General features: G+C 54.9%; 1 protein-coding gene across 1 annotated transcript in view; it reads left to right on the top strand.

The window, feature by feature from the left end:
* Positions 1 to 19,748, top strand: part of DNHD1 (dynein heavy chain domain 1) — a 178,169-nt gene that overhangs the window by 153,770 nt on the left and 4,651 nt on the right. The window contains exons 32-36 of the mRNA XM_084616938.1: positions 1,626 to 2,057; positions 2,561 to 3,002; positions 7,032 to 7,178; positions 8,263 to 8,454; positions 18,080 to 18,258. Of these exons, the coding sequence (XP_084473064.1) occupies positions 1,626 to 2,057; positions 2,561 to 3,002; positions 7,032 to 7,178; positions 8,263 to 8,454; positions 18,080 to 18,258 (1,392 nt within the window). The remainder of the gene's footprint in view (positions 1 to 1,625; positions 2,058 to 2,560; positions 3,003 to 7,031; positions 7,179 to 8,262; positions 8,455 to 18,079; positions 18,259 to 19,748) is intronic.

Below are 19,748 nucleotides of genomic sequence, written 5' to 3'. Positions count from 1 at the left end.
CACAGGGGGCTGGCTACAGACAAAGGGACCAAGACAGAGGAAGGATAGATGGTACCTACAGCAGCCTGGCTCCAGGGAGCCCTGGCGTGGGCCAGTCTGAACTCCCTTAGCCTTGCCTCTCTGCGATGACTTAAGGACTTTCAGGTGACTGATAAATTGTTACCTTGTTTGGAAAGGCTGCCTGGTGGTGCTGCACATACTCATTAAGAGTGTAAGAAAGGGAATGGTCCTGTTCTTGCGGGGAACTTTCGTGGCTTATACACTACCCCGGTGAAATGGGCTAGTGAAAGGATCTGAGTCCTCGCTCCCGCTCCCTTACCCAGAGGCCTGCCTGACTCGAGGGGTCTCCTTCCACTCTCCTGGGTGGCAGAGTCCTCGTAGCCCCGACCAGGGTGGGCCCAGGATTCCTGGGGCTTGACCCCCAATCTGGCTGTTGTACTTAGGACAGGGCTCGGGTGTCCCCACTCCGGGGTGCTCTGTCCACGCCAGGCGCTTCCCTGACCCACTCATCATCACAGACCGTTCAAAGAAAACATGATTTATTCCACAGCAAGTCATTAAAAATGAGGAGAAACTGGGAAAGGTGGAAGGAAAAGCCGTCACCCCGCTCTGTGGCCCGGGGGAACCCCAGACAGCCGTGGCTGGATGTCAGGGCAGTTCACGGTCTGTCCCTCACACGGCCCAGGCCCTGCCCAGCTGGCTGCGCTGCAGGGATGCCGCAGGTCAGACACTTGCTCTGGCGGTGGCCACACGCCATCAGGCTCTAGGTGGCAGGGCCCTGCCCCCCAGCATTGCCTTCTCCCCCCCATGGGGGTTACGATCTGGTTGCTGGCACCCGAAGGCCCAATATTGGAGTGCTGGAGGTCCTAGGCCTGCCCCCATGGAGCTGTGTGGGTCCTGAGTCACTCCCAAGGACATAGACAAGAGTGACAGAGGGATTGTTCATAAAACCATTCCCAACCATTCCCACATTCATCACGTGCCCCACGTCTCTCAAGCATGCCATACCATGGGCTCCCTCGCCTACCCCTGTGAGACCACCGCACCCGCTGCTGTTAGGGTGGCCAGTCTTGGCTGGACGTATCCCTGGAGGGGCTATCCCATGACATAAGCTTCAATTAAAGAGTCATCTTTAACTCCTGGAGACTCCAGGACAGTCCTGGAGGGCTGGCAACCCTGCCTGCCATAATAGTAGGGTAGATAAAATAGTAGGGTAGATAAAATTGTAGTGGGCGGGATTGGGTGGGCAAAACAACCACGTGGCAGGAATTTGCAGGAAACCAGTAAAACTCTCCTCAGTTTAGCATGTACAACGTGTGTCTGCATTCCGTGTCTACGGCTCATATGTGGCCTGGTGTGTTTGGGTTTGTGTGTTCATAGCATGGGGCGGGGGAGGCGGCTTGTGCGTGCTCTCTTGCAGGAATTGGGGGGCCACGGGTTTGGCTGGTGGAAGTGGGATAAAAATGCAAGAACCAGTGTGGGGCAGGAGCGGGATTAAAAAATCCAGGGCTCTACTATGGGGGGTCAGGGTCTGGCTTTGGGGTGTGCCATGAGTCCAGGGGGCCTGGCTGCCTGAGGCCCCCCCCCCCGAGTCCAGCCTCACCCGTCTCCTCTCTACTCGCCAGGAGCTGCTCTTCTACCCGAAGGACGAGCTCCCCAGCGACCTGTTCCAGGCTCTGGGCCAGGTGGTGTCGGATGCGAGCTTCTGCGCTGCCTCCCTGCAGAGTATCAGCAAATCCGCGGCTGCCCTGTGCCAGTGGATCTGCGCCATCTACTGGTACCACCGGGCTCTGCGCATTTGGGAGCCCACTTTGATGCAGCTGCAGCACTGCCAACTCCAGATTCGGGCGGAGAAGGGGCGGCTGGGCGACCGGCACCTGCAGGCTGAGAAGCTGAGAGAGTTGAGCTCGGACTGGGGCGTGGAGCTGCTGAAGGCCACTGAGCATCAGGAGGCGGTGGACCGCGAGCTCCGTCACGTCCTGCAGGAGAAGGAGAAGGCTGGCACTGTTGAGAGCTTGTTGGCAATGCATGTGGCCAACTGGACAGCGGCAGTGAAGGTAACGACTGGGATTGCCTCGTCACGTCCCCTCCCCGACGCCTGGGGCAGCCAGTGTCTCAGGAAGCCAAAGAGCCAGTGCTAAGGATTTGGGGACATATCTCTCCACCCGTTCCTGGGACTCCCCTTCTCTCCTTGCCCTGTACGCTGGGACTCCTGTAGGCCAAGTCCAGCGCTGCCCGGGGCTGCGGCAGTCAGAGCCAGCCCGCGGCACCTCTTGGTGCTGCCAGTGCCCACCTCCAGGATCTGCTCCCCCTGGCTGGAGGGAGGGGCCGTGTGTCGAGTTAGTCTGTCTTGGTGTGAGGGTTGGAGATATGAGTATAGACTCTGGATGCAGGGGTCTCTAGGAGTGGAGATTGGGGTGAACAGGATCTGGGAGCAGGGCTCCCTCTGGGGGTGGGGTCTGGGTGTGGGGCTCCCCCCCGGGGTCAGGGATCGGGTTCTGGGGTCAGGCCTTCTCCTAGGGGTGGGATTCCCTGCTGACCCTGCCTTGTCTCCTGACAGCTCCTGGAGCAGAACTGCAGCACGGCCCAGGGGGACGCACTCCTTTGTGCAGCCGCTGTCTCCTACTTGGGTGCCTTCCCCCCACCGCGGCGCCAGGAGCTGCTGGAGAAGTGGCAGGATATCTGTGCCAGGCGCCAAAGCTCCCTGGGGCCAGACGACGTGCGGAGGGTGCTGGAGAAGGAGCTGCCCTGCCCTGGCCCGGCCCCCCGTGGCCCAGCCCTGCTCCCTGTGCGACAGGACTTCTGCCTGCTGACCATGCTGAGCTCAGAGAGGGAGCAGCGTGCCTGGGACAGGGCCCGGAAGCCACAGGACTTGGCCGGGCGCCAGGCCGCCCTGCTGCTCTGCACAGACACTCGCGCCTGCTCCCGCGGCTGGCCCCTGCTGCTCGACCCTGACCAGCAGGCCCTCACCTGGCTCCTCATGGCACAGACAGTGGATGAGGGTGAGTGAGGTGAATGAGAAGCCAGGCCTGGGACCAGCTAACCCCCCACCCCAGCACCTGACCCTCTGCCTCGGGTGGGTAGTGAATGAGCCCTCTGCTACTGGGGACCAGTGGCTCTAGAGAGAGAGGTAATTCCTTCTGCCAGCAGCTCCAGGACCCTCCAAGCAGCACAGCTCAGGTTCCAGGAGTCTCCTGAAGCCTTGGAAACAAGCAGGGAGAACTGGAGGTCCTGGTGATGTCAAGGAACTATGATGTGATTGGAATAACAGAGACTTCGTAGGATAACTCACATGACTGGAGCACTGTCATGAATGGTTATAAACTGTTCAGGAAGGACAGGCAGGGCAGAAGAGGTGGGGGAGTAGCACTGTATGTAAGGGAGCGGTACGACTGCTCAGAGCTCCGGTACGAAACTGCAGAAAAACCTGAGTGTCTCTGGATTAAGTTTAGAAGTGTGTGCAACAAGAGTGATGTCGTGGTGGGAGTCTGCTATAGACCACCAGACCAGGGGGATGAGGTAGATGAGGCTTTCTTCCAGCAGCTCGCGGAAGCTACTAGATCGCACGCCCTGGTTCTCATGGGTCACTTTAATTTTGCTGATATCTGCTGGGAGAGCAATACAGCGGTGCATAGACAATCCAGGAAGTTTTTGGAAAGCGTAAGGGACAATTTCCTGGCGCAAGTGCTAGAGGAGCCAACTAGGGGGGGCGCTTTTCTTGACCTGCTGCTCACAAACCGGGTAGAATTAGTGGGGGAAGCAAAAGTGGATGGGAATCTGGGAGGCAGTGACCATGAGTTGGTTGAGTTCAGGATCCTGACACAGGGAAGAAAGGTAAGCAGCAGAATACGGACCCTGGACTTCAGGAAAGCAGACTTCGACTCCCTCAGGGAATGGATTTGTAGGATCCCCTGGGGGACTAACATGAAGGGGAAAGGAGTCCAGGAGAGCTGGCTGTATTTCAAGGAATCCCTGTTGAGGTTACAGGGACAAACCATCCCGATGTGTCGAAAGAATAGTAAATATGGCAGGCGACCAGCTTGGCTTTACGGTGAAATCCTAGCGGATCTTAAACATAAAAAAGAAGCTTACAAGAAGTGGAAGGTTGGACAAATGACCAGGGAAGAGTATAAAAATATTGCTCGGGCATGTAGGAATGAAATCAGGAGGGCCAAATCGCACCTGGAGCTGCAGCTAGCCAGAGATGTTAAGAGTAACAAGAAGGGTTTCTACAGGTATGTTGGCAACAAGAAGAAAGCCAAGGAAAGTGTGGGCCCCTTAATGAATGAGGGAGGCAACCTAGTGACGGAGGATGTGGAAAAAGCTAATGTACTCAATGCTTTTTTTGCCTCTGTCTTCACGAACAAGGTCCGCTCCCAGACTGCTGCGCTGGGCATCACAACATGGGGAATAGATGGCCAGCCCTCTGTGGAGATAGAGGTGGTTAGGGACTATTTAGAAAAGCTGGACATGCACAAGTCCATGGGGCCGGACGAGTTGCATCTGAGAGTGCTAAAGGAACTGGCGGCTGTGATTGCAGAGCCATTGGCCATTATCTTTGAAAACTCGTGGCGAATGGGGGAAGTCCTGGATGACTGGAAAAAGGCTAATGTAGTGCCAATCTTTAAAAAAGGGAAGAAGGAGGATCCTGGGAACTACAGGCCAGTCAGCCTCACTTCAGTCCCCGGAAAAATAATGGAGCATGTCCTCAAAGAATCAATCCTGAAGCACTTACATGAGAGGAAAGTGATCAGGAACAGTCAGCATGGATTCACCCAGGGAAGGTCATGCCTGACTAATCTAATCGCCTTCTATGATGAGATTAATCATAGAATCATAGAATATCAGGGTTGGAAGGGACCCCAGAAGGTCATCTAGTCCAACCCCCTGCTCAAAGCAGGACCAGTTCCCAGTTAAATCATCCCAGCCAGAGCTTTGTCAAGCCTGACCTTAAAAACCTCTAAGGAAGGAGATTCTACCACCTCCCTAGGTAACGCATTCCAGTGTTTCACCACCCTCTTAGTGAAAAAGTTTTTCCTAATATCCAATCTAAACCTCCCCCACTGCAACTTGAGACCATTACTCCTCGTTCTGTCATCTGCTACCATTGAGAACAGTCTAGAGCCATCCTCTTTGGAACCCCCTTTCAGGTAGTTGAAAGCAGCTATCAAATCCCCCCTCATTCTTCTCTTCTGCAGGCTAAACAATCCCAGCTCCCTCAGCCTCTCCTCATAACTCATGTGTTCCAGTCCCCTAATCATTTTTGTTGCCCTTCGCTGGACTCTCTCCAATTTATCCACATCCTTCTTGAAGTGTGGGGCCCAAAACTGGACACAGTACTCCAGATGAGGCCTCACCAATGTCGAATAGAGGGGAATGATCACGTCCCTCGATCTGCTCGCTATGCCCCTACTTATACATCCCAAAATGCCATTGGCCTTCTTGGCAACAAGGGCACACTGCTGACTCATATCCAGCTTCTCGTCCACTGTCACCCCTAGGTCCTTTTCCGCAGAACTGCTGCCTAGCCATTCGGTCCCTAGTCTGTAGCTGTGCATTGGGTTCTTCCGTCCTAAGTGCAGGACCCTGCACTTATCCTTATTGAACCTCATCAGATTTCTTTTGGCCCAATCCTCCAATGTGTCTAGGTCTTTCTGTATCCTATCCTATCCTATCCGACAATCTAGCCAGCTTTCTACCCACCTTGTAGTGCATTCATCCAGCCCATACTTCCATTACTGGTTCTGTGGATGAAGGGAAAGCAGTGGATGTATTGTTTCTTGACTTTAGCAAAGCTTTTGACATGGTCTCCCACAGTATTCTTGTCAGCAAGTTAAAGAAGTATGAGCTGGATGAATGCACTATAAGGTGGGTAGAAAGTTGGCTAGATTGTCGGGCTCAACGGGTAGTGATCAATGGCTCCATGTCTAGTTGGCAGCCAGTGTCAAGTGGAGTGCCCCAGGGGTCGGTCCTGGGGCCGGTTTTATTCAATATCTTCATAAATGATCTGGAGGATGGTGTGGATTGCACTCTTAGCAAATTTGCAGATGATACTAAACTGGGAGGAGTGGTAGATATGCTGGAGGGCAGGGATAGGATACAGAGGGACCTAGACAAATTGGAGGATTGGGCCAAAAGAAATCTGATGAGGTTCAATAAGGATAAGTGCAGGGTCCTGCACTTAGGACGGAAGAACCCAATGCACAGCTACAGACTAGGGACCGAATGGCTCGGCAGCAGTTCTGCGGAAAAGGACCTAGGGGTGACAGTGGACGAGAAGCTGGATATGAGTCAGCAGTGTGCCCTTGTTGCCAAGAAGGCCAATGGCATTTTGGGATGTATACGTAGGGGCATAGCGAGCAGATCGAGGGACGTGATCGTCCCCCTCTATTCGACATTGGTGAGGCCTCATCTGGAGTACTGTGTCCAGTTTTGGGCCCCACACTACAAGAAGGATGTGGATAAATTGGAAAAAGTCCAGCGAAGGGCAACAAAAATGATTAGGGGTCTGGAACACATGACTTATGAGGAGAGGCTGAGGGAACTGGGATTGTTTAGTCTGCGGAAGAGAAGAATGAGGGGGGATTTGATAGCTGCTTTCAACTACCTGAAAGGGGGTTCCAGAGAGGATGGTTCTAGACTATTCTCAGTGGTGGAAGAGGACAGGACAAGGAGTAATGGTCTCAAGTTGCAGTGGGGGAGGTTTAGGTTGGATATTAGGAAAAACTTTTTCACTAGGAGGGTGGTGAAACACTGGAATGCGTTGCCTAGGGAGGTGGTGGAATCTCCTTCCTTAGAAGTTTTTAAGGTCAGGCTTGACAAAGCCCTGGCTGGGATGATTTAATTGGGGATGGGTTCTGCTTTTGAGCAGAGGGTTGGACTAGATGACTTCCTGAGGTCCCTTCCAACCCTGATATTCTATGATTCTATGAAAAGTTTCCCCAGCCCCATCCGGGGCCTCAGGGAAGGAAGGCCCCTTCTGCGAGCCCCTTTTCAGGCTCTGAGTAGGAACCGTCTCCTGTCTCCTGCAGACGAGTCCCTGCTCTTCGCCGGCTTGGAGACGCTGTCCAGCGCCGAGGAACCAGGAAGCAATGAAGAGTCACCTGAGAAAAATCTCCAGGTGCTGTCGGCTGCAGACCCCAGGCTGGAGCAGAACCTCCTGGCTGCAGCCAGCACTGGTAAGGGCGGGCGTGTGAGCCGTGACCAGCTGCAGTGCAGGGCGTGGGGTCGACACGGCATGCCCCCAGCATGCCACTGGGCCTGACCTGGCTTCCAGAAACTCTGGGCCCCCAGCGTACACCCCCTGCAGACAACTGGCCTCCACCATGCTGGGGGCCCAGCGGGGATCCCCAGAGACACTAGGGCCAGGCCTGCATTCTCTGAGTCAGATGGTTATTGCATGCTGGGGACCCGCACCCTCAGTAGGTAGGGAGCTGGGCAGGCTGAGGAGGGCTGGGCAAGCGATGGGGGTCAGGCTATGGGGGGCTGGGCAGGTGATGGAGAGCAGGCTATGGGGGCCTGGGCAGGCTGAGGGGGACTGGGCAGATGATGCGGGGGTCAGGCGGTGGGGGGCTGGGCAGGCGATGGAGGACAGGCTATGGGGAGCTAGGCAGGCTGAGGGGGACTATGCAGATGAGGGGGGGTCAGGCGGTGGGGGGTTGGGCAGATGATGGCGGGTCAGGTGGTTGGGGGCTGGGCAGATGATGGGGGTCAGGCTATGGGGGGCTGGGCAGGCTATGGGGAACTGGGCAGATGATGCGGGGGTCAGGTGGTGGGGGCTGGGCAGGCGATGGGGGTCAGGCTATGGGGGGCTGGGCAGGCAATGGAGGGCAGGCTATGGGGGGCTGGGCAGGCTGAGGGGGACTGGGCAGATGATGGGGGGGTCAGGCGGTGGGGGGCTGGGTAGGCGATGGGGGTCAAGCTCTGGGGGGCTGGGCAGGTGATGGCGGGCAGGCTGTGGGGGGCTGGGCAGGCGATGGGAGTCAGGCTGTGGGAGACCGGGGAGGAGATGGGGTAGGGAGCTGGGCAGGTGATGGGGGTCAGGCTCTGGGGGGCTGGGCAAGTGATGGGGGTCAGGCTTGGGGGGCTGGGCAGGTGATGGGCAGGCGGTGCGGGGCTGGGCAGACTGAGGGGAACTGGGCAGGCAATGGAGGGCAGGCGGTGGGGGGCTGGGCAGGCAGTGGGGGTCCAGCTGGGCCGGTGGTGGGGCAGGAGCTGGGCCCTGGTGGCGCAGCAGGGGGATAACTGAGGCTGTTTCCCCAGGGTTGCCCGTCCTGCTCCTGGACTTTGAGAAGAGCCCCAGCTGCCCGGTTCTCCTGCAGCTCCTGCAGAAGGAGACGCTGCTGGGTGTGGGGGGCTGCACCCTGCGCTCAGAATCGCTCGGGGCTGTGGAGGTGCTGCCCTCCTTCCGGCTCTACCTGAGCACCACCCTGCCGCTCCGTGACTTGGGGAAAGGTAAGCGGGACAGGGCAAGCCAGGCGCTGGGGCTTCCCACCCTCCAGGGAACACTGCCTGTCATCTTTAAACCCCCTGCTTCCCCTTTGCTCCTCCCCCTGGGGCTCCCTACCAGGGACCAGCGACAGACCCCCCCCATAGCTCGTGCTGAGCGGTGTGAGGCAGGGTTAGCTCTTCTCCTCTCTTCCAGGACTTGGCCTGGCTGGGCCTTTTGGGGAAGGAGGGGCAGGGCTGAGCACAGGTTGCTGGAGGGTGACTTCCCAGAGCCCTGCCGAGAGGGGCTCCATCTCCCTGCTCCTGGTGCAGTCCCCATCTCATGGCGGGTTTTGGCTCTTTGTATGGGCTTTAGCATAAGGGCCATCCAGTGCTGCCCAGAGATATCCCTACTCCAAAGACACAGCGCATTATAAACAGCCTTAGTTCTACCAGGAGTGGTCCAGAGTTCCCAGTGGCTCTGGAGAGGAGCTGGGACCTAACTGGACATTGGCTTTTGGCCTCCTGGCTGGGGGAGAAGGACCCTGAGGTCAAAAGGGGGCGACAGTGGAGAGGCACGGTGCTGACTTTTGTTCTCTCTCCAGCAGCTGTTCAGTGCTGTGCCTGGCACAGGGGATTAATAGCATTAAGGCCAGAAGGGACCATTAGATCAGTGACTGACGGACTTCTTGATGTCAGCTGGCAGCATGCACAGGAGTACACAGTAGTACAGGGGTCCATCCTCAGAGCTATATGGTCGGGAGCTTTACGCTCCTGGGAGGGTCTCCCAAGGCAAACGGGTCTGAGGGGAGGTCCCAGACAAAGCATGATCCAATCCCCCAAGTCCTCAACAGTAGATCAAGCAGAAGAAGATCTTCGGATCTCAACGGCTGTGAAAGCAGATGAAGGCTGCAGCAAGTTGGAGATCTCCAGTCGTCTCAGACTTTCTCTGCCACTGGGCCCCAGATCTTCAGCTTGTCATGATGGCGTGGTCGCTGTAGGTGCACCAGCTTCCCCACGTTAAAAGAAATCGCGCGCAGGCCTCTACCAGGGGAAATAACATCTTTGCAACCTTCCCAGCCCTGCAGCGATGGACTGGTTGTGACAGGGACGGGATTAGTGACTGGCAGTGCCTAGCCACGAATCTGTGCATAGGCGGGTGGTAGTTAGATGGTCATCTGGCACCTGAACTGAGACAGGTGCAATTTGGCAGCTGCTATTGCAACTGAGCGGTCCTCTTTAGCATCCCCTCTGCTCACCCCTCAGGGGGAGAGGGCTAGAAAAGGTGCCCCTAAACCTAGGCTCTCTCACCCACTCCTGGCTGGATTACCGCAGTCAGTGGGATCACTGTGCCTGTGGTTGAAGCTATAAGAACATAAGAACGGCCATACTGGGTCAGGCCAAAGGTCCATCCAGCCCAGTGTCCTGTCTGCTGACAGTGGCCAATGCCAGATGCCCCAGAGGGAGTGAACCAAACAGGTAATGATCAAGTGATCTCTCTCCTGCCATCCATCTCCACCCTCTGACAAACAGAGGCTAAGGACACCCTTCCTTACCCATCCTGGCTAATAGCCATTAATGGACTTAACCTCCATGTATTTATCTAGTTCTCTTTCAAACCCTGTTATAGTCCTAGCCTGCACAACCTCCTCAGACAAGGAGTTCCACAGGTTGACTGTGCGCTGTGTGAAGAACTTCCTTTTATTTGTTTAAAACCTGCTACCAGTTCATTTCATTTGGTGGCTGCTAGTTCTTATATTATGGGAACAAGTAAATAACTTTCCCTTATTCACTTTCTCCACACCACTCATGATTTTATAGACCTCTATCATATCCCCCTAGTCTCCTCTTTTCCAAGCTGAAAAGTCCTAGCCTCTTTAATCTCTCCTCATATGGGACCCGTTCCAAACCCCTAATAATTTTAGTTGCCCTTTTCTGAACCTTTTCTAATGCCAGTATATCTTTTTTGAGTTGAGGGGAACACATCTGTACGCAGTATTCAAGATGTGGGCATACCATGGATTTATATAAGGGCAATAAGATAATCTCCGTCTTATTCTCTATCCCTTTTTTAATGATTCCAAACATCCCGTTTGCTTTTTTGACTGCCACTGCACTCTGCGTGGATGTCTTCAGAGAACTATCCACGATGACTCCAAGATCTTTCTCCTGATTATTTGTAGCTAAATTAGCCCCCATCATATTGTATGTATCGTTGAGGTTATTTTTTCCAATGTGCATTACTTTACATTTATCCACATTAAATTTCATTTGCCATTTTGTTGCCCAATCACTTAGTTTTGTGAGAGCTTTTACCATAAACCATAAAAGACGGTGACTTTTGCTACATGGAATGTTCTCACCCGATGGATAACAAAGATAATGTATGGCCAGAAAGAACTGCTGTCGACGCCAGGGAACTTGTGAGATATAATAACATCAGTGTCACTGCCCTGAGTGAGACAGGGTGCCCAGATGAAGGTCAACTGAGAGGAAAAGGTGGAGGCTACACGTTTTTCTGGAAAGGAAAATCTGTAGAGGACAGGCGCATTCATGGTGTCGGTTTTGCTGTTAGGAATAAATTTGTCATTCAGCTTACAGAATTGCCGGTAGGAATCAATGAATGTCTTATGACTCTTCGTCCTGAGCTCAGCAACACTCGTATGCCCCAACACTTGATTCTATCGAGGATATCAAGGAGCAGTTCTATACAGATCTTGACAGAGTCTTGACCAACATTCCCAAGGAGGACAAGACCATTCTCCTCAGAGATTTTAACTCTACAGTCAGGCATGAGTCAGATCTCTGGAGTGGCTCAATCGGAAAAGAAGGAGTAGGAAAGGCTAACTCCAACGGCATTCTCCTTCTGAGCAAATGTGTAAAACATGGCCTGATCATCACGAACACCCTCTTTAGACAAGGTGAGACATGTAAGACCACCTTCTTGACTATGTTATTGTTAGAGCTCGAGATCGGAAGGATGTCCACATCACGGTGGTCATGCATGGAACCGATGACTGTTGGACAGACCATCGACTTGTTAGATCAATCATGACTTTCCAGATCGCCTGAAGGCATCGCAAATAGGCAAAATCAGTACGATAGAAATTCAGTGTCAAGTCCCTTCGAGATATAGTGACTTGGAAGAAACTTCAGCAGTGTCTCCAAGAGAGGTTCGCCGCTATGCCTACAGCTGATGATTATGATGAAAGTTTCTGGAAGGGATTAAAGGCTGCCATTCTCGGCATGTGCTGAGTCCATGGACTATGTCACCCAGCATCACCAAGATTGGTTTGATGAGAACGATGCTGAGATTCAGGGTCTGCTCGATGAGAAAAGAAAAGAAAAGCTCATTGCATGTGGCAACACAACATATCACACCAGCAAAAGAAAGAGTCGTACAAGCAACTCAAGGCTGAAGCCCAAAGGAAAATCCACATCATCAAAAATAAGTGGTGGCGAAAAAGGCCAAGGAAATTGAGCTTTATGCTGATAAACATGACATGAGAAGCTTTTTTCAGGCAATAAGGGTCATTTATGGTCCAAGCTCCCATGGTCCCACACCACTCCGAGCCCAAGACAGGTCAACGTGGTTTAAGGACAGTGAAGCCATCAAAGCCAGAGAGAAGGAGCATTTTGAGTCACTCCTGAACCATGAATCATAGAATCATAGAATATCAGGGTTGGAAGGGACCCCAGAAGGTCATCTAGTCCAACCCCCTGCTCGAAGCAGGACCAATTCCCAGTTAAATCATCCCAGCCAGGGCTTTGTCAAGCCTGACCTTAAAAACCTCTAAGGAAGGAGATTCTACCACCTCCCTAGGTAACGCATTCCAGTGTTTCATCACCTTCTTAGTGAAAAAGTTTTTCCTAATATCCAATCTAAACCTCCCCCACTGCAACTTGAGACCATTACTCCTCGTTCTGTCATCTGCCACCATTGAGAACAGTCTAGAGCCATCCTCTTTGGAACCCCCTTTCAGGTAGTTGAAAGCAGCTATCAAATCCCCCCTCATTCTTCTCTTCTGCAGGCTAAACAATCCCAGCTCCCTCAGCCTCTCCTCATAAGTCATGTGTTCTAGACCCCTAATCATTTTTGTTGCCCTTCGCTGGACTCTCTCCAATTTATCCACATCCTTCTTGAAGTGTGGGGCCCAAAACTGGACACAGTACTCCAGATGAGGCCTCACCAATGTCGAATAGAGGGGAACGATCACGTCCCTCGATCTGCTCGCTATGCCCCTACTTATACATCCCAAAATGCCATTGGCCTTCTTGGCAACAAGGGCACACTGATGACTCATATCCAGCTTCTCGTCCACTGTCACCCCTAGGTCCTTTTCTGCAGAACTGCTGCCGAGCCATTCGGTCCCTAGTCTGTAGCGTGCATTGGGTTCTTCCATCCTAAGTGCAGGACCCTGCACTTATCCTTATTGAACCTCATCAGATTTCTTTTGGCCCAATCCTCCAATTTGTCTAGGTCCCTCTGTATCCTATCCCTACCCTCCAGCGTATCTACCACTCCTCCCAGTTTAGTATCATCCGCAAATTTGCTGAGAGTGCAATCCACACCATCCTCCAGATCATTTATGAAGATATTGAACAAAACCGGCCCCAGGACCGACCCTTGGGGCACTCCACTTGATACCGGCTGCCAACTAGACATGGAGCCATTGATCACTACCCGTTGAGCCCGACAATCTAGCCAGCTTTCTACCCACCTTGTAGTGCATTCATCCAGCCCATACTTCCTTAACTTGCTGACAGGAATACTGTGGGAGACCGTGTCAAAAGCTTTGCTAAAGTCAAGAAACAATACATCCACTGCTTTCCCTTCATCCACAGAACCAGTAATCTCATCATAAAAGGCGATTAGATTAGTCAGGCATGACCTTCCCTTGGTGAATCCATGCTGGCTGTTCCTGATCACTTTCCTCTCATGCAAGTGCTTCAGGATTGATTCTTTGAGGACCTGCTCCATGATTTTTCCAGGGACTGAAGTGAGGCTGACTGGCCTGTAGTTCCCAGGATCCTCCTTCTTCCCTTTTTTAAAGATTGGCACTACATTAGCCTTTTTCCAGTCATCCGGGACTTCCCCGGTTCGCCACGAGTTTTCAAAGATAATGGCCAGTGGCTCTGCAATCACAGCCGCCAATTCCTTCAGCACTCTCGGATGCAACTCGTCCGGCCCCATGGACTTGTGCACATCCAGCTTTTCTAAATAGTCCCTAACCACCTCTATCTCCACAGAGGGCTGGCCATCTCTTCTGCATTTTGTGATGCCCAGCGCAGCAATCTGGGAGCTGACCTTGTTAGTGAAAACAGAGGCAAAAAAAGCATTGAGTACATTAGCTTTTTCCACATCCTCTGTCACTAGGTTGCCTCCCTCATTCAGTAAGGGGCCCACACTTTCCTTGGCTTTCTTCTTGTTGCCAACATACCTGAAGAAACCCTTCTTGTTACTCTTGACATCTCTGGCTAGCTGCAGCTCCAGGTGCGATTTGGCCCTCCTGATAACATTTCTACATGCCCGAGCAATATATTTATACTCTTCCCTGGTCATATGTCCAACCTTCCACTTCTTGTAAGCTTCTTTTTTATGTTTAAGATCCGCTAGGATTTCACCATTAAGCCAAGCTGGTCGCCTGCCATATTTACTATTCTTTCGACTCATTGGGATGGTTTGTCCCTGTAACCTCAACAGGGATTCCTTGAAATACAGCCAGCTCTCCTGGACTCCTTTCCCCTTCAGGTTAGTCCCTCAGGGGATCCTGGCCATCCGTTCCCTGAGGGAGTCGAAGTCTGCTTTCCTGAAGTCCAGGGTCCGTATCCTGCTGCTTACCTTTCTTCCCTGCGTCAGGATCCTGAACTCAACCAACTCATGGTCACTGCCTCCCAGATTCCCATCCACTTTTGCTTCCCCCACTAATTCTACCCGGTTTGTGAGCAGCAGGTCAAGAAAAGCGCCCCCCCTAGTTGGCTCCTCTAGCACTTGCACCAGGAAATTGTCCCCTACGCTTTCCAAAAACTTTCTGGATTGTCTATGCACCGCTGTATTGCTCTCCCAGCAGATATCAGGAAAATTAGTGTCACCCATGAGAATCAGGGCATGCGATCTAGTAGCTTCCGTGAGCTGCCGGAAGAAAGCCTCATCTACCTCATCCCCCTGGTCCGGTGGTCTATAGCAGACTCCCACCACTACATCACTCTTGTTGCACACACTTCTAAACTTAATCCAGAGACACTCAGGTTTTTCTGCAGTTTCGTACCGGAGCTCTGAGCAGTCATACTGCTCCCTTACATACAGTGCTACTCCCCCACCTTTTCTGCCCTGCCTGTCCTTCCTGAACAGTTTATAACCATCCATGACAGTACTCCAGTCATGTGAGTTATCCCACCAAGTCTCTAAGGTGCCATAAGTACTCCTTTTCTTTTTGCGAATACAGACTAACATGGCTGTTACTCTGAAACCCACCAAGTCTCTGTTATTCTGATCACGTCATAGTTCCTTGACATCACCAGGACCTCCAGTTCTCCCTGCTTGTTTCCAAGGCTTTGTGCATTTGTATATAAGCACTTGAGATAACCTGTTGATCGCCCCTCATTCCCAGTATGAGGCAGGAGCCCTCCCCTCACAGACATTCCTGCCTGTGCTTCCTCCCGGTATCCCGCTTTCCCACTTACCTCAGGGCTTTGGTCTCCTTCCCCCGGTGAACCTAGTTTAAAGCCCTCCTCACTAGGTTAGCCAGCCTGCTGGCAAAGATGCTCTTCCCTCTCTTCGTAAGATGGAGCCCGTCTCTGCCCAGCACTCCTCCTTCATGGAACACCATCCCATGGTCAAAGAAACCAAAGCCTTCTCTCCGACACCACCTGCGTAGCCATTCGTTGACTTCCACGATTTGACGCTCCCTACCCCGGCCTTTTCCTTCCACAGGGAGGATGGACGAGAACACCACTTGCGCCTCCAACTCCTTTATCCTTCTTCCTAGAGCCACATAGTCCGCAGTGATCCGCTCAAGGTCATTCTTGGCAGTATCATTGGTGCCCACGTGGAGAAGCAGGAAGGGGTAGCGATCCGAGGGCTTGATGAGTCTCGGCAGTCTCTCTGTCACATCGCGAATCTTAGCCCCTGGCAAGCAGCAGACTTCTCGGTTTTCCTGGTCAGGGCGGCAGATAGATGACTCAGTCCCCCGGAGGAGAGAGTCCCCGACCACCACCACCCGCCTTCTCCTCTTGGGAGTGGTGGTCGTGGAACTCCCAACCTCAGGACATCGCATCTCATGCCTTCCAACCAGCGGAGTCTCCTTCTGCTTTCTCGCCCCAGAGATATCATCTGGTCCACTCTCCGCAACAGTACCTGTGGAGAGAACATGAAAGCGGTTAGTTACCTGTGTCTGTGTTACTGGAACCCGGACATTCCGCTTACCTCTTCTGGAGGTCACATGTTGCCAAGCTTCTTCACTGGCCTCTTGGCTCCTCTGTGCAACCTGCTCTATATCTGTAGAGCTTTGTGCCCCTAGAAGCCTATCCTGAGTTTTGTCCAGAAAATCCTCAGTTTCCCGTATGCAACGCAGGGTCGTTATCTGTTGCTCCAGACCTTCAATCTTCTCTTCCAATATGGAGACCAGCTTGCACTTTGTACAGACAAAGTTGCTTCTGTCCTGTGGAAGAAAGACAAACATGGCACATCCTGTGCAGGTCACAACAGCTGAACCCCCCCCTTCCATATCACCTTCCTACTACGAGCTTCCTCAGAGCAGTTTGCAAGACATAAGCCTCACTGGGCTCACTCCAGGCGAACTCCCAGGCAAACTCCTGCTGTGAGCTGCTCTGCTGTCCCCGCTGCTCAGCTGGTTCTCCGCCGCTCTAATCTAAGGCCTTTCCCTCAGGAACCAAAAATCATTCCTCAGGACTATGGCCAGACTCTGCAGCCCAGCCCTCTCCTGGCTGCGCAAGGATTAGATCATCACTAGCTGCCTGCTGTGCTGTGGGTCAACATGTTCCTTCGAACAGCAGAGACTCGTCTACCAGCTCTGCTTGCCGTCCTAGCAAAGCACTCTGTCTTCACAGGCTCCTAGCAGTTTATTTGTGTTATCTGGGTCACTTAAAAGAGCAAGGCCTTTCCTGCCATGAGTTCAGTAAGGGGTCACCTGGCTGCTATCTCAGCATTTCAGCTCCCTACAGAGGGCAGGGCTGTGGTCTCCAACCCCAGGACATCCAGGTTTCTGAAAGGTCTGGACAGACTTTTCCCTCCTCGTGAAGCTCCATTGCCAGGACCTCCATTTGCCCCCTGGCCACCTGCTTGTTGGTTCATCTCTCAGTGTAGTTAGCGTTTAACAGCTGTCACTTCTGTGAGGCAGGCAGCAGTGTCCCAGGCCTGTCTGGCCAACCCTCCTGGTACGGTTTTCTACAAGGACAAACTGGCCCTTCAGCCACACCCCAAATGCCTCACCAAATGGTTTTGGCTTTTCATAAGAATCTGCTGCCACCCATCTGCCCAAACCTCCCCCTCACACAGCTGTGGGAAAGCTGCAGGCCCTCGATGGTCAGCACACTAGCGTTTTATGTGACAGGACTACGGCATTTCAGTTATCGCTACAGCTAGTTCCTTGGCTGAAAGAATGAAAGGAAAAGTTGTGACTTCCCTGGGATTTCTTCAGGCATTTGCCTGTTGCTAATACTCCTCTCTCTCCGAGAGTGGTCCCACATTCTACAGGGGCCCAAGCAGCAGCAGCTTTCCTGGGTCCCGGTCCATCAGTGACCTTTGCAAGGCTGCTAGGTGGGCTCCGGTTCCTACGGTCACCCTGGCTGTGTCTCTCCCTGGCCTCCAGGGCAGGGCTGGGTCTGGGCGAGCAGTACTACACCCCTGGTTTAGATGGGCTCCCATACCCGCCTCTGGCTGGCAGTGCTTGGGAGGCACTCAGAGTACAATGCACATTGCAGCCCCGCCCCACCTCCCTCCCCTCTGCATCAGGCTCACTGTAATACTGGCTTCTGGCAGGGTCAGAACGGCGCCAGCCCTTTATACCCTGGGCTGGCAGCACAAAGGCCTACGCACTGCCCGCCGGCTGTCGCTACGGGACAAACGTCCGGGCACGCATTGAACGGAAGAGTTACCACCGTTTCATGCCGCTGTGCTGGTGTCTCTCCGAGTCCCAGCTCCCTCAGGCCTTCTCCTCAGCAGAGACAATTAAGATTTATGGGGCCCTGGGTACAAAGAGCATTTAGGCCCCCCATGGCCTGGAGGCCCAGGGGTACCAGAACAGGGGGTTAGGGCCTCCCCCACTTATCATGGGCATAGTAGCCTCGGGCAGGTGTGGAGTGGCAATGGCTGTGCTTCCTGCCGGGGGGAGCTGATGCTCCTGCTAGCAGTGCAGCCTCTTACCAGTGTGGGGGTCTGAGTTGGGCCTTAGACCCCCCACCTCGCCACAGGGCCCTGCCCCCTGCTCCTCCTCTTCCCCCCAAGGCCCAGCATTCCTCAGCTGCAACATCAGCCTGGTCCAGTGCCGCCGACGGCCAGTGTTGTGGGCAGCCCACCCAGGGCCATCAGTGAGAGGTGTGGGGCTGCTCCTTGGGCCTCTGGCCACTGCCCCCACCACAGCCCCAGGCCCCCTGTGCCCTCACTGCCTGCCCTGGGCTTGCTTCACTGCAGAAATGGACCACGCCTTCCTGAAGGGCCTGACTGTGATTGACTTGAGCCTTAGCCAGTCAGCGCTGGAGGATCTGCTGCTGGAGGAGGTGCTGCATGCCGAGAGGCTGGAGGCCCAGACCCACTGGCGCACACTGCAGCTCAGCATCCTGCAGCTGGAGGACAAGCTGCAGGACACGGAGGTGAGAAGGCGTCACTGGCCCAGCACGGAGAATGGCTCCCTGCTGGGGCCAGCTCACGCCTCCACCCGATGCCAGGCCTGCCTGGAGGGTGCTGCGGGCACCGCGGGAGCAGCCCCAGCCCCCAACTGCCCCTGCCCCGGCGGGAGGAGGAGCCTCAGCCTGTTCTTAGCCACATGGGCATTGCTCCCTGGCTGATGCTGGGCCTGCCCCCCCATGGCACCCGAGCCCCCCATTGCACCCTGTGACACCTGAGCTCCCCGCCACGCCCCAGTGACACTGAGCCCCCCCTACTGTGTCCCTGTGACACCTGAGCTCCCCGCCACGCCCCCGTGATACCTGAGCCCCCCCACTGTGTCCCTGTGACACCTGAGCTCCCCGCCACGCCCCAGTGACACTGAGCCCCCCCCACTGTGTCCCTGTGACACCTGAGCTCCCCGCCACGCCCCCGTGATACCTGAGCTCCCTGCCACGCCCTCGTGATACCTGAGCCCTTCGCCACGCCCCAGTGACACCTGAGCTCCCCGCCACGCCCCCGTGACACCGAGCCCCCCCCACTGTGTCCCTGTGACACCTGAGCTCCCCGCCACGCCCCCGTGATACCTGAGCCCCCCCCACCGTGTCCCTGTGACACCTGAGCTCCCCGCCACGCCCCCGTGATACCTGAGCCCCCCCCACCGTGTCCCTGTGACACCTGAGCTCCGCGCCACGCCCCCGTGACACCGAGCCCCCCCACTGTGTCCCTGTGACACCTGAGCTCCCCGCCACGCCCCCGTGATACCTGAGCCCCTCGCCACGCCCCAGTGACACCGAGCCCCCCCACTGTGTCCCTGTGACACCTGAGCTCCCCGCCACGCCCCCGTGATACCTGAGCCCCCCCACTGTGTCCCTGTGACACCTGAGACCCCCACCACGCCCCCGTGATACCTGAGCCCCCCCCACTGTGTCCCTGTGACACCTGAGCTCCCCGTCACGCCCCTGTGATACCTGAGCCCCTCGCCACGCCCCAGTGACACCGAGCCCCCCCCCACTGTGTCCCTGTGACACCTGAGCTCCCCGTCATGCCCCCGTGATACCTGAGCTCCCCGCCACGCCCCTGTGATACCTGAGCCCCTCGCCACGCCCCAGTGACACCGAGCCCCCCCCACTGTGTCCCTGTGACACCTGAGCTCCCCGCCATGCCCCCGTGATACCTGAGCCCCTCGCCACGCCCCCGTGATACCTGAGCCCCTCGCCACGCCCCAGTGACACCGAGCCCCCCCCACTGTGTCCCTGTGACACCTGAGCTCCCCGCCATGCCCCCGTGATACCTGAGCTCCCCGCCACGCCCCCGTGACACCTGAGCCCCTCGCCACGCCCCAGTGACACCGAGCCCCCCCCACTGTGTCCCTGTGACACCTGAGCTCCCCGTCACGCCCCTGTGATACCTGAGCCCCTCGCCACGCCCCAGTGACACCGAGCCCCCCCCCACTGTGTCCCTGTGACACCTGAGC

The sequence above is a fragment of the Lepidochelys olivacea genome (genome assembly GCF_965140295.1).
Source record: "Lepidochelys olivacea isolate rLepOli2 genome assembly, chromosome: 1".
NCBI lineage: Eukaryota > Metazoa > Chordata > Testudines > Cheloniidae > Lepidochelys > Lepidochelys olivacea.
The sequence above is the reverse complement of the archived record's forward strand: the minus strand, read 5'-3'. Positions and strand labels throughout refer to the sequence as shown.